At 37.9% G+C, this 14,937-nt stretch overlaps 1 protein-coding gene across 3 annotated transcripts in view; it reads right to left on the reverse strand.

The window, feature by feature from the left end:
- Positions 1-14,937, reverse strand: part of LOC127434765 (catenin delta-2-like) — a 426,842-nt gene that overhangs the window by 59,446 nt on the left and 352,459 nt on the right. For all 3 annotated transcript variants that reach the window (XM_051687724.1, XM_051687723.1, XM_051687725.1), the window contains one exon: positions 10,994-11,111. In XM_051687724.1, the coding sequence (XP_051543684.1) occupies positions 10,994-11,111 (118 nt within the window). The remainder of the gene's footprint in view (positions 1-10,993; positions 11,112-14,937) is intronic.

Below are 14,937 nucleotides of genomic sequence, written 5' to 3' on the forward strand. Positions count from 1 at the left end.
GTGAGCATCCGCCACTGACTCGGCAACATCTGCACAATGGACAGCACGAAACAAATAATGCTCAGCGAAAATTCAAATGAAGATTGTGATTGATATATTTGGAACTATATCAGATTGCAGTGGATTTTTCCACCTTGGATGGAAAAAGAGATGGAATTGAGAGATGTAACAGATGTTTAAGTGCCTTTCTTCACCATAGGCCTCCAGATGGTACATGACACAAAGCATTTTTGCTATTTCTGCCTTTCTTGACGCGGTATGACGTCATATGCATGTAGAATTAACAGGTTTAGTAAGTTTAGTAACTATGCGAAAAAGCTCGCGCTCACACTAAATTTAACAAGCGCTCGAATGCACTGCTGACAGCTGCAAGAGGGAGAGACAGAGCGGATTTACTCACACAGCTTCTGGAATTACAGTTTGTTACAAAAACAAATTTACTGATTTGATTTAGATTCTTTATCTACTGGTTTACTAATTTGCAGCTGCACTGTAAAGTCAATCAAAGTGCATGAGAATTTTCCACATTATGAACATAAATTGTGCACAAAACCCACAATCTCGCACAAATTTCAGGCCCTACAAACTGTATTATATTAAAATATGAAAGTTGCCCTGGTTCCCCTCCTTTATGGGGGGGTGGAGGGGGAAACATTACTCTACAATCTGCTAAATTAACGCAATGAAAAGCTGCAATAGTATTTTTTTTTTCAATGTTTTCCCCTCTTGTCATATATGGCAAGGCAGGCCAAATCAACGGTCATCACAGGCCGCCTTTGGCCTGTGGGCCCTGTTTTGGACATCTCTGAACTAGATGAACCAGTCAATGTTGGCATCTATCCAATGTGGCAAGCTTCTTCCGAGTGACAGATGAATTTTGCTCTGTTGATTTGATGCACTGCCATCAACAACAAAAGATATGGGAAGCGGTTTCTTCTCCCTTTAAGAAGTTATTTGGCTACACTAACTTTGCTATGATTATACATTATAATTAATTACAGTTAATAATTAGCATTTAGCATTATTTTTCTTTGTTGTACACTCCCCTATCAGAATAGACCTGTGACCTTTTTTGTGTTGTGACTTGCCAGTTGAGAACCACTGAACTAGTCGGGCTTACTTCAATCCCTATCTCTACAAACTATGTACAACTGCTAAGCTAAAACCTAAAACTTGGAAATTCAAGTACCCCTTCACACTATTTTGTATTAGATGTTTTGTGTGTTTGGAAACTGTGAAGTGCAGCAATTTAAAGTGTGCCATGAGGAGAATCAGACAGCAGGAGTTGTGGGAAAGCTGGAATGATCACACTTCTGAAAATGACTAGAGGGAAAGAATTGTGCCATGCTTCAGCATCTCCACACTCTGCTCTTCAATTCTCATTAGAACAGAAGCATCCCCCCTGCTCTGCTATTAGTGGACTGAGCTTGATGAAGGGCTGGCTGTTAAACCATGATTAAAGAATGCCATTTACAAGAGCGAGACTTTGCAACCTTCAGAAAGCAGCCAACCACAAAGCTGTTTATTTGCTATGGAGCGTTACATGCACTGGAACACACACTCAAATAAAAAGTTTTATAACAAGTTGCCTTTATAGCTTTGAGAGAGAGAGAAAGAAATTGAGAGAGTAGGGATGGGTGATATACTGGTATAAACGTGTGCAAATGAGTACTGTTTCTAGCATGGTTATGCAAAACTCCTCCACATGGTAGGGAATGCACATTCTGTGTTCACGTTGCATGAAAAAGAGGTTGTTAAAAAATCTGTGCCATCTATGGTGAGGAACTGACTCTCCGCTAAGACGAGCTCCCCTTAGTTACTGTTTCTAACACTATCAAAATGTCCTACCTGCCTGTCCTGCTACAAACACGGTGTGAGAGTAAATTACTCAGGGATGTGGCAACCATTATAACTGTGTGTGTGTGTGTGTGGGGGGGGGGGGGTGCTCTCCCTCACTTTTAGAAATAACTAAATTTAAATGAGGTGATGTTTCTAGCAAAATAATAAATGCATTTTAATACATTTATATTGCTTAATTTTAGTGCAAGGGAAAAGAGTGAAGACATTTGCCTAAAACGAAGCCTTTAAGACCCAGCAGAAGACTCTGCCAGCTGTTTGCTTCAGCAGTGGGTGGCACTAACTCAAAAGCAGTAATCCCATTGGCTAGTGCTCACGTCACAATCCTCATTTTGATTCAGCAAATCAGTTTGGGCGAACGCAGACAATGTGATTATTATTAATGAGCCCAACAGCCTGCCCCGGCATTTCACGTGCAAACAGACATTGAGCTGCTGACAACATGCAATCTAACTGAGACAAGATGTGAGCAAAAAGAGAAGTCATCTTTGACTTTTGTAAGTTATTGCTGTTAAACATATGAAAACATTTTACATTTTGGTAACTTTTAGCAAGTTTTAATCTCAGATGTCTTTATTGTTAGTCATTTTCACTGAAATGCTGAATGACCAATAATGGTTCTGGTTATGTTTGAAATGTTTGACAGCAGTCATTAAATTATATGATAATTCTTTTGTTTAATATGAACATTTTCATTCATAGTGTTGAAGTCAGAAGTTTACATACACCTTAGCCAAATACATTTATACTCAGTTTTTCACATTTCCTGACATTTAATCACAGAAAACATTACCTGTCTTAGGTCAGTTAGGATCACAACTTTATTTTAAGAACGTGAAATGTCAGGGACAGACGTGACGCCATGCGAGGATCAGAAGTGGGAACGGTGAGCTCTGCGCACTTTGCTAGTTTTAATACTTTTTATGACATAAACTGGTGAGATTCGATATACTCTGTTCCATAACTGTTCTAGGAGGACAATATGTCAAAGAATTCAAAATCCTTGGGCTCTGGAAACATCCGGGAGTCGATTTGGTCGGAGAAGTGCGGAAATTGCAGCGAGAGATGTTGAACATGTCGGCAATGCTGACGAATGTCGTTGCTGTCTTGGAGGATCTTGCTGTGATACGTCAATTGATCACTGCCATGGAGGCGAAATTCATTGATATGGTTACAAAAGTGGGGGATATCGAGAAACGGATAGATTATCTGGAGTCATCGGAGAGGGAAATTTCTGCTAATCCGCTAGCAACCAAGGTGGATTTGGAGCACGTTTGGGAGAAGTTGGAGGACATGGAAAACCGTAGCCAATGGAATAATGTCTGTATCATTGGGATTCCTGAGGAAGAAGAAGGACAGGATACGGTGAAATTCCTAGATGGGCTCTTTCCGAGTCTGCTCGACATAGCAGGCCATAAGATAGAAATCGAGTGAGCTCAAAGGGATCTGGCTTGGAGATCTGCGGAGGGAGACAGGCCCCGATCAATTCTGGCCAAATTTCTGAGATCATCCAATAAAGATCTTGTTTTACGCAAGGCGAAGAGTAAAGGAAGGCTTTCTTGGAAGAACCACATCATTTTCTTGTTCCCAGACTTTGCAAACTCGACAAGAGAGAAACGTGATCGATTCAAGGAATGCAAGAAACATTTAAATCAACAGAAGGTCACTTTTGCACTGATATTCCCGGCCAAATTGAGAATAGATGCTAAGGATGGCCGTAAAACATTCACATGCCCACAGCAAGCGATGTCCTTCATAAAGTCAATGGAGTAAGTAAGTCACCTTGTGGTACTCATGTTGCAGTCGAGTGGGCTGGCTCACTGAATATTTGCTTGACTGTTTGAAGATTCTGCACGCTCTTTTTGTGCTGGTTAGTGGCTGGAGTTTATTTTGTAGAGCACACCTTCGGGACGGTTTTGTGGATTAATCTACACACTCTTTGTGCTTTGTCCGCCTATCAGCTGGAGTTTATTTTGTGGAGTATTTCTGGCTAAGTCATTTGCTTGCCTTGATCATAATGAAGCAAAAGTGTGCAAGCCCCCTAGAGCAACAGTGACGCTTCAGGGTCTTACAGATATTTGGAGACTTTTGAACCCATCTGGCAGGGACTTTATAATTTAATCTTCCATAAGATTTATTCTAGAATAGATTTATATATATATATATATATATATATATATATATATATATATATATATATATATATATATATATATATATATATAATTCCCTTATTTCATCTGTTCTTGATTGTTCAATTGGAAACATTTTAGTCTCAGATCACACCCTGGTGTGTTTAGAGGTGTTGCCACATACGGAGAAAAAGAAATCATCTAGTTGGTGCTTTAATGTATCCCTTTTGAAAAATATTCTATTAGAACAAATGCTAAAGGCTGAAATCAATGTCTATATGGAGACCAACTGGTCCTCAGTATCCTCTGTGGGCGTGGCTTGGGAGGCACTTAAGGTGGTTCTTAGGGGCCGGATTATACAGTAAGCTGCATTCACCAAAAAATCCAAAGCACAAGAACTCGTGGAACTAGAAGGAAATATTAAAAGTGCCGAGGCAGAGCTGAAGCGCTGAATGTCGTCTAATGGCCTCAGAGAATTGACTTGATTGAAATACAGATATAATACTATTTTGCTGCGGAAGGAGTTTTGGCTATTCAGGGCAAGATAGTCATACTTTGACTTTGTCGGGGGACAAAGCAGGGAAGCTTCTGGCTAGATATATAAAACAGAGAGAGTATTTTTCCACCATTCCCTCAGTGAAATCTACTAGTGGTGAAATATTTACGTTGGCCACTGATATTAATAATGCTTTTAAAGAATTCTATCTTGATCTTTATAGTTCCACATCTTCGTCTCCTGAAGAGGATATTAGAAACTTTGTGGAACCATTAGAACTCCCTAAACTGTCGGCTGAGCAAAAAAATTATCTTGATTCTGAGATAACCTTGGAAGAGCTTGGTGGCTTAATTAAGGCCTTGCCTAAAGGCAAGACTCCGAGGTCAGACAGCTTTGGCGCTGAATTTTTTAGATCGTATGCTACAGAACTGGCTCCACTTTTGCTAGTTTTTACAGAATCATTAAAGAATGGAAAGCTTCCGCCAATCATGACACAAGCCCTGATCAGTCTGATTCTTAAAAAGGACAAATATCCAAGGGAGTGTAAGAGTTACCGTCCAATTTCCCTGATCCAGCTAGACGTTAAAATATTGTCAAAAATTTGGCTAACCGATTAAGTTATGACATCTCTTATACATATAGATTAGGTGGGGGTTTTTTGGGGCCGTAGCTCTTCTGATAACATTAGGTGTTTCATCAATATCATGTGGTCAGTGGCGAATGATCAGACTCCACTTGCTGCCATCTCACTTGACGGCAAAAATACGTTTGATATGGTAGAATGGGATTATGTTTTTAAGATTTTGGAAATGTACGGGTTTGGGAATACATTTATTGGATGGATTAAGTTACTTTATAGACAACCGGTAGCGGCGGTTCAAACGAATGGATTAATTTCAGATTATTTTACTCTGGATAGGGGCACCCAGCAGGGTTGCCCTCTTTCCCCATTATTGTTCTGTCTCGCCCTGGAACCATTAGCAGCCGCGATTAGGAGGATGATTTTCCAGGGGTGATGGCGGGAGGTGTGGCGCATAAGCTTTTGCTTTACGCAAATTATATTTTATTATTCGTCTCCAACCGTACTAGATCTATGCCTTGCCTCCACAGAATTATTAATTCCTTTTCTAAGTTCTCAGGATACAGAGTTAATTATTCTAAATCCAAAGCTTTGGCGCTGACAGCGTACTGCCCGGTACTTTCAGTGGCCCAAACAGGGCATTAAGTATTTGGGTATTTTATTCCTAGCAAATTTGTGCGATTTAGTTAGAGTTAATTTTGACCCTTTAGTAAAAAGGTTTTCGAGTGATGTGGACAGGTGGGCTTCAGTACATTTATCTATGACTGGGATAATGTTATTAAAATGAATTGTATTCCAAAATCCAATTCCCTGCTACAATCTCTCCCTATAGATGTCCCCCTCTCTTCTTTCAATCAATTTGATAGCATAGCGAAGTCCCTCATTTGGAATGGTAAACGTCCCAGATTATACTTCAGTATGTTACATAGGCCGATTGACAAAGGTGGGCTAGGCCTACCCAGGCTCGTTGGTTGCTTCCACCTGAGAGAGCCCCTCCCTGGTTTTGTATTGAACAGGAAGTTCTTGCCCCTATCTCGCCATTGCAAAGCCTTTCTATCAAACTAACCGGAGAAGTTAAGTTACACCCCGTTATCTCGCATTTGCATGCAGTATGGACAAAATTGTCCAGAATGTTTAATTCAGACATTTATTTAAATGTTGCCTCGAGCATATGGCTGAACCCAAAATTATGTATTAATAAGTCCCCTTTCTGCTGGACAGAGTGGATTGTGAGGGAGGTTAATACGCTTGGTGACCTATATGAGAATGGAGTGTTGAGATCCACTGAAAATATGGATCAACATTTTGAGATTCCCAGGTCTCAATTCTTTAGATATTTACAACTGTACCATCTGCTCTGTACTATTTTTGGGAGTGGCATACACCCTCCTAAAGCGACAGATACTCTTGGAGTGGAGATTACTGCTTTTGGAAAAGGTCATGAGACATCAATGTATTATTCCCAGCTAATTCAGAGTCTGGGGAATGGAGCTTCAACTTCTCTCAAGAGATTATGGGAGAAAGATTTAAAGTTGGTATTGGAAGAGGGAGTGTGGGGTAAGGATGCAAGGGTGCGCCTTATGCAATTTAAGATTTTACATCGATTCTATTGGACCCCTCTAGATTGTATAGGCTTGGTCTTAAAGACATGCCCACCTGCTGGCGATGCTAATTAGAAGATGGGGACACAACCCATGTTTTTGATGGTGTGTTAAGATCCAAGAATTTTGGTTGAGGGTTCAGAGTTTTATGTGTGACATTGGAACTCAAATCTCATTTTGCCCCAGACTCTGTATTTCAGGCGATGGGGCAGTCATTAATATAGGGGATAAATACATAGAAAATTGGGTCCTAGTCAGTGTTATGGTTGTCAGGCAAATTATTCTTAGGGGATGGAGGTCGGCAGGAGCACCCTCATTTCGAGAGTGGCACACAGAGATGGGCAGGGTGGCGGCATTTGAGGGAATGTTGTATAGAAGGCTAGGTAGCATGGATGTGTTTAATAAAAAAATGGGGCAACTGTTTGGATTTTTAGAGGGTTCTTGGGGTGGGGCAGTGGAGGGAGATTTGTAGTTTTAAATGTATGATTTTTTTAATCTATTCTTAAGTGTTTCCTCTTGTCCGTTTTTAATTTATTTATTTATTTATTTATTTATTTTGTATTTGTATGTGTGTATACTTTCATTTTGTGTTAGACCACTGGATGTTTGTGGTGTTGGGGGGGGGGGTGTTCAGGGGGAGGGATATATAATTTTATATCATTTCATTCTATGTGTGTATGTTCTGTTTCTTCAATCCTGTTTTGTAAATCAGTAAAATGTTAACATAAAAAAAAGAATGTGAAATGTCAGAATAATAGTAGAGAGAATGATATATTTCAGAAGTTTACATTCACTAAGTTAACTGTGACTTTAAGCAGCTTGGAAAATTCCAGAAAATGAGCCTTTATGCAATTAGCCAATTAGCTTCTGATTCTGATTGTCTAATTGGAGTCAACTGGAGGTGTGCCTCTTAGCTTGACATCATGGTAAAATCAAAAGAAATCAGCCAAGTCTGGTTCATCCTTGGGAGCAATTTCCAAATGCCTGAAGGTACCACGTTCATCTGTACAAACAAATATATGCAAGTATAAACACCATGGGACCATGCAGCCACATACCACTCGGGAAGGAGACATATTCTGTCTCATAGAGATGAATGTAGTTTGGTGCAAAAAGTGCAAATCAATCCCAGAGGACCTTGTGAAGGTGCTGGAGGAAACAGGTAGACAAGTATCTACATCCACAGTGTAAGGCTGGCACCAGAATGTCTACAACCAAAAGGTGCCATTTCTGGTAAAAGTCAAAGAACTCTGCGAGAATCAACGTCATAGAACTCTCTCACAAAAGCTGAAATCTACACCTGAATATCACCACAGTGTGATAAATTGCAAATCACCTTGCTGCCCCCCCTTCTCTCCTTCAACAGCTCTGGACCAACACAAAGACATAAGATTTATATGTAAAAAATATAACAAATACCATGAAAACAAAGAATGCAACTGTATGTGTTTGATATCATCTCTGTGCGACTGGTATAGTGGTCTCTTTCCCATGTTGATAAAACTAATGGTAACAAAGTTATAAGGTCTTTGCCAAATACTGCATAATTCTGCAGGTCTATCCCCCTCCTTGACCTACAATTGAAATTATCTCCTGTATGTTAACAAGGTTAAACCCCAGGAAGTCAAGAACCCATTCACCCCCAAATCCTCATTGTTCAAAGGATAATACCATTTGGTACACAATGTTTATTCTGTCTGGATATTTAAGGAAAGTTGGCATGAAGTTCTGGGAATCTGTATACAGATCTCCCATGCTGTACCGCTGCATGTAGTTTTGTCAGGTATGTTTGTTTGTCTTGTCTTTTATTTTTAGTAATGCTTGTTTATTCTGATCATGTGAAATTGGCTTTGATTTGAATTTCTGCAACAATGTTTTATATCCTACCTGACAAATAAATTGTTATTATTTGATTTATTCTGAATTCCTCTGAAATCATTACTGGAGCTTTAATATAGGAGGAAGCCATTTAAAGACTCTCAGTTTGAATTTAAACCACTCAGGACAACCAGGTAGGACAACCACCTAGGACAACCAGGTAGGACAACCACCTAGGACAGCCGGGTAGGATTTGAATTTCAATAGACCAGGGTAGACCATACTGGAGCTTTAATATAGGAGAAACCACTCAGGACAACCGGGTAGGAGAAAGCCATTTAAAGACTCTGTCACTGCTCACCGCCCGTCTTAGCAAGTTGTATGTACGTGACTAAGCGGCAATATCGTCTGGTTATGAGAAAAGCCAAACCAGACGATATTAGTTAACCCTACAACAACTGACTAAGAACGGAACTGGCTATCCATTTTCGGGAGGTTTACGTAATTTAATAACGGCCGGCGTAAGTCTCCAAAGATCAAAAGGACAATGAATAGAAGAGGATTTAGAGTAATCAATAACCTAAAAATGTTAAATTAAAAGAATGATCAGAAATTAATTTGAGCTTAAATATAAATTAGAGGTCAACTTAAAATTGGAGTCAGATTAATATAAAATTGGAGTCAGATAAAATGAATAACGGAATTAAATGTGTGAATTAACAATAACTGATTTACTTCAGCGCTCAGAAAAGACAGAACAACGCAGAGACCTTCAAGGGCAATTTATTGAAGTTCTGCTCTGGAACGGATATGAAAATTATTATCCAGATTCCACTTTTTCTTCTCTTTTTTTACAACAGTAAAACGAGTCCTATATTGACATAACCTGAAAGGCTGCTCAGCAAGGAAGAAGCCAATGCTCCAAAACCACCATAAAAAAGCCAGACTAAATTTTGCAAGTGCACATGAGAACAAAGATCTTACTTTTTGGAGAAATTTCCTCTGGTCTGATGAAACAAAAATGGAACTTTTTGGCCATAATGACCATCGTTATATTTGGAGGAAAAATGGTAAGGCTTGCAAGCCGAAGAACACCAGCCCAACCGTGAAGCATGGGGGTGGCAGCATCATGTTGTGGGGGTGCGTTGCTGCAGGAGGGACTGGTGCACTTCACAAAATAGATGGCATCATGAGGAAGGAAAATTATGTGGATATATTGAAGCAACATCTCAAGACATCAGCCATGAAGTTAAAGCTCAGTCGCAAATGGGCCTTCCAAATGGAAAATGACCCCAAGCATACCTCCAAAGTTGTGGCAAAATGGCTTAAGGACATTAAATTCAAGGTGGACATCACAAAGCCCTGACCTCAATCCGATAGAAAATGTGTGGGCAGAACTGAAAAAGCTTGTGCGAGCAAGGAGGCCTACAAACCTGACTCAGTTACACCAGTTCTGTCTGGACGAATGGGCCAAAATTTATTGTGAGAAGCTTGTGGAAGGCTACCCAAAATGTTTGACCCAAGTTAAACAATGCTACCAAATACTTATACATTTTATATTTAAGCTTCTGACCCACTGGGAATGTGATGAAAGAACTAAAAGGTGAAATAAATCATTCTCTCTACTATTATTCTGACAAAATAAAGTAGTGATCCTAACTGACCTAAGACAGGGAACTTTTTCTACGATTAAATGTCAGGAATTGTGAAAAACTGAGTTTAAATGTATTTGGCTAAAGTGTATGTAAACTTCTGACTTCAACTGTACATGGCTGCTACATTTTAGCTCTAATTATTAAAGTATACAATAAACAATTCTGATGTTTCATAAAAATTCAGTTGATATGCTTTCTTTCAAATCACATATTCTTAAAAACATAAAACATATTCTAAAAAAATAAAGTATTCTTATCACATATTCTCAAAAATTCTTTAAAACTATCATATTGTGTTCCTACGCCCCTAAAATTACCACAAGAATGATAAAATAACACCTTTATCAACTGTGTATTTAAGCCTAGTACTGTATATGGTTGCCAATATGGTTTCTAGTATCCAGTGTAAGGCCAATCCAAAACAAATCTGCGATGGACGAATTTGCTTCAGAATCAAAGACATCACATATCATGTTCAACTTAAAAATAGAGAAAAGCTAATTTTTTGCTTGGATTAAAAAACATTGCAGAGCACATTAAACATATATAAAAAATAGTATTTTTAATTAGTTATTTGTTGATCAAGTTGTTCCAATACATGACTGTTCTGATGAAAAAAAAGTTCTTCAAATGTCTCAATATTCCAGCTATACATTGGGCATTGTTTTAAATAAAAAATAAACTTTTATTACTTTTTTCCAGTAGTTTTCTTTTTAGATCACTTTTACATAAGAAATTTATATTGTGAATGTCAAGAATATATGATAATTTTTTCTGCTTATGTCGCCCACCCTTACGAGAGACAGAGAGAGAGAGAGAGAGAGAGAGAGAGAGAGAGGTATACAAAATCACACCTTGCTATCAATCTCACTGCTGCCGAGGGAAGTCTGGATGACAAAAAGCAGTGTGTCAGTCAGTCCTTCACATTCTCTCATCCTCCTCCGAGCATCCTCCCCCGCTGAACTCACATTCCTGAGGAAGAGAGACAGAGAGACACAGGTCAGTGGTAAGTGCGTTAAATCAGACAGATTCATTCTTATGCTTGTCCCAGAGGTGCAGATTCACTCCAGGGTTATGACTGCTTTTTTCTGTACCACTGTGACAAACAAAATGCAAATGTGCAATATCTCATGAATGTGTGTCATTCAAACAAATCACTCCAAATCTCCCACCTCTGGCATGTATTAATACAGTATCTGATTCTATTAGTCTTCAGGGGGAGAGATACTGATACTAAAAGATATTTGACAACAGAGAAAGGGATGGATATGGATCATTGGCATCATTTCAGGCAATTGAAAAAGTAAACTATCACAAGGTTTATGGGTGGTTGACATGAAATACGCTTAGAAAGTTGACATGTCCTGCAGTGTGATATGCTACACAGTACTCCATCACAAACTATTTTAAACAGCATTTTGCTATTTCTTCCAAGGATTCTCTTATAATAACCAATATTAGGCATGCAGCTTTTTTGACCTTATATTAATTAAGAGAATGTTTATACTTTTGAAAATTAATTTGTTACACTCCATGAAAATTTACAATGAAGGCAAGAGGGTGATTAAAAAAGGTGAAAAACATCACCACTCACAGGACCTAAGATATGCACTTTTCTCTTTTATTTCTCATTTTACAAGAAAATGAAAGTTTGAAATTTGAAGTTGATAAAAAAAAAATAAAAAAAAAATGTACATAAACACATTATGCATCAACTACCCATACACTATGGAAACTAAATACTGTATGGAGGATGCAACTGGTTAACTGTATGTAAACAAACACAGTGAAAATCTCAGTTTAATCAGGTGTGATATGTTTTTAGTGACATATCATGGAAGTAATTTTCTGTGAAAATGTTATGCGTTGTGATAAAATCACAGCTAACCAGAACATATTTGATGTTTAATATACAGCTATGTTTAAGACAACTAATGAGATTCTGCTGTGGGTGGGGCCAATGTCAGAAATGAACTTTTACATTAAAGGGATAATTCACCCAAAATTACAATTCTCTCATCATTTTCCAGATGTGTGACTTTCTTTCTTCAGCAGAACACAAACAAAGAAGAATATCTCAGCTCTGTAGGTCCATACAATGCAAGTGAATGGTGATCAGACCTTTATAGCTCCAAAAATCACATAAAAATCCATACGACTACAGTGGTTAAATCCATATATTCAGAAGCGATATAATAGGTGTGGGTGAGAAACAGAACAAAATTGAAGTCCTCTTTTTTATCTCCACTTTCACTTTTACATCTGAAAGTCACATGGTGCCTGTTTAGTTTCACTTTCACACCTGAAAGTGAAAGTTAAAGTGGAGATTTAGAGTAAAAAGGACTTAAATATTGTTCTGTTTCTCACTCACACCTATTATATTATATTGCCTCTGAAGACATGGATTTAACCACTGGAGTCATATGGATTACTTTTATGTTTCCTTTATGTGGTTTTTGGAGCTACAAATGTCTGATCACCATTCACTTCATTGTATGGACCTACAAAGCTTTCTAAAAATCTTTGTTTGTGTTCTGCTGAAGAAAGAAAGTTATACACATCTGGGATGGCATGAGGGTGAGTAAATGAGGGAAGAATTTTCATTTTTGGGTGAACTATCCCTTTAAGGGGCAATATTTGCCCCCTGAATTTGATTTTCAGGGCATTATGAGGGTATTTTTTTCCCTAACCATTTAAAACAAACTGTACCTCAAATGTGAAAGATTGAGAATATATTACCTTTTCCCATAGGAATTAAATCAACATCAATTTAGATTTTATGCCACAATATGCATAACTAGAATTCTAATACTGTAGAATATTAAAAACTATATCAAATGATGTAAAAATGTCAAAAAGAAAAACAACAAACAAACACCACAGAAATTCACTATACGAAGGCATTTTTTGCACACCATATTTTTAATATTGGGGGTATTTTTGTCATTTTTGGTGGCATTTTTGCCCCAAACCCCCATCCATTTCTGACCCTAGATAGGGCTGCCAATAGAAATGGAATACCAAGATCCCACCCACATTGGGCTGATCTGGACGTGTCAACAACACCACCATTTGGAAAAGGTCAAAATTTTGGATATAACCCTTTAGAAGTAATCACTAGCTAACCTACTGTCCTTACACCAACAAAAATGCTGCAACACTATGCCGTCTATGCTGAACGAACCAGCCAGACTCAAGACAAAAGGGGGATGATTTCACACATGAAAATGCTGACCAAGGCATGACAAGTGTTGCAGGCTGCATCTGTCAATTCACTTACATGTGTTTATGGAGTTTGACCTTTCCAGTATGGTGGAGGCACTGATATATATCGCTGTGATTACAAACTGCAGCAGTAATGCAAATGTTGTATCTGTATTCTATGTTTATGGTGCTACCAAATGTAACACAAGAAAACAAAAAACCAAGCAACCGACAAAATGCATCACAGCTGGTTAGGACAAAAACTCATGGATTAATGTGGAAGAGATAGGATTTATTGCTTGTTGCATAGTGCCTTGTTTACAACACGATCTTAGACATTCACTGTGCCAAATTACAATGAGACAATGGCACAATTTCAAAAGGAAGTAAATCACAACCCACATGTCTATTCAACACACAATAACCAGAGTTCTATTTAAGACTCTATTCCATATCATATGAGTGTGTTGAGAAAGGTTTTATCTCGGCTAAAAACTCCCTTGTGTGTCAAATTAAAGAACACGAAATGTGTGTGTCTCTACGCAACAACACACAGAATTGCCTTTGGGAAAATGGCCCACTTTTAATAAAAAAAAAAATCTCCCTCACATGAATTGTAATGGAGAAACAGGATATATTACACCATACAGGATTTACATTTCTGTGTTTAGTGGAACCAGGATCAATTGTTATGTATCATTTATTTGACTCGGTACTGCTGGGAATGAGGAAAAAAATTGCTTCCTTGTCTATAATAAATGAAAATAAAAGGCATTGAAAATACATAATTTAACCTGCATATGAAGTATTGGTATTACAAACTTGTCTGTTTATTTCCATTATGGCCCTGCTTTATTATATAATTAAATATTCAGGGGATCTGACAGCACCAGCTTTTGGATTTAAGACCAACAGTATATTTGTAAGTGTTATATCCAATTTGTTGTGTAAATGTTCATCAAAAAGTCATTAAACGAGGCATGGCTTACAGAAACATTCATGTCATAACAGACATGTTTCATATGAATTAAATTATTTCTTATCGAGTCACATGCTAAACCAGTCGATGTTGATAAGATTTTTCATTAGAACCATGAATTTTGTAAAATAAAAAAGTAAAAAATCTTCTACATTCATTATGCAAATCATAGCTATTGAATGCAACTGGTAGACCAAGACTATCCCTTTTCAAATATGCATACTTTCTTGCTACATAGTATGCAAAAATCATGATTACTCAGTATTTATGTGTAACGATGCTGGCAATGGCAATGGCAATGATGAAGACGATGACGTGAAGATGAAAAACCCAAGTGCAGTTTATTTACAAACGTGATAACCAATAACCCTAACTATAAAACGTGAAACATAAAACATAAACATGAACTTGACTATGACTTGACTATAAACATGGCTTGACTATAAACAAGACTTGACTTGAACCAACCTTACATCAACATTCACATTCAATACTTGACCAAGACATAATGGAAAACATGAGGATTAAATACATGGACATGGGGGAACATAAACCAATAAACAAACAGAACTCATAACAAGCTAATTAAACAATAAACCAATGAAAGCATGACAC

The sequence above is a fragment of the Myxocyprinus asiaticus genome, chromosome 44 (assembly GCF_019703515.2).
Source record: "Myxocyprinus asiaticus isolate MX2 ecotype Aquarium Trade chromosome 44, UBuf_Myxa_2, whole genome shotgun sequence".
NCBI lineage: Eukaryota > Metazoa > Chordata > Actinopteri > Cypriniformes > Catostomidae > Myxocyprinus > Myxocyprinus asiaticus.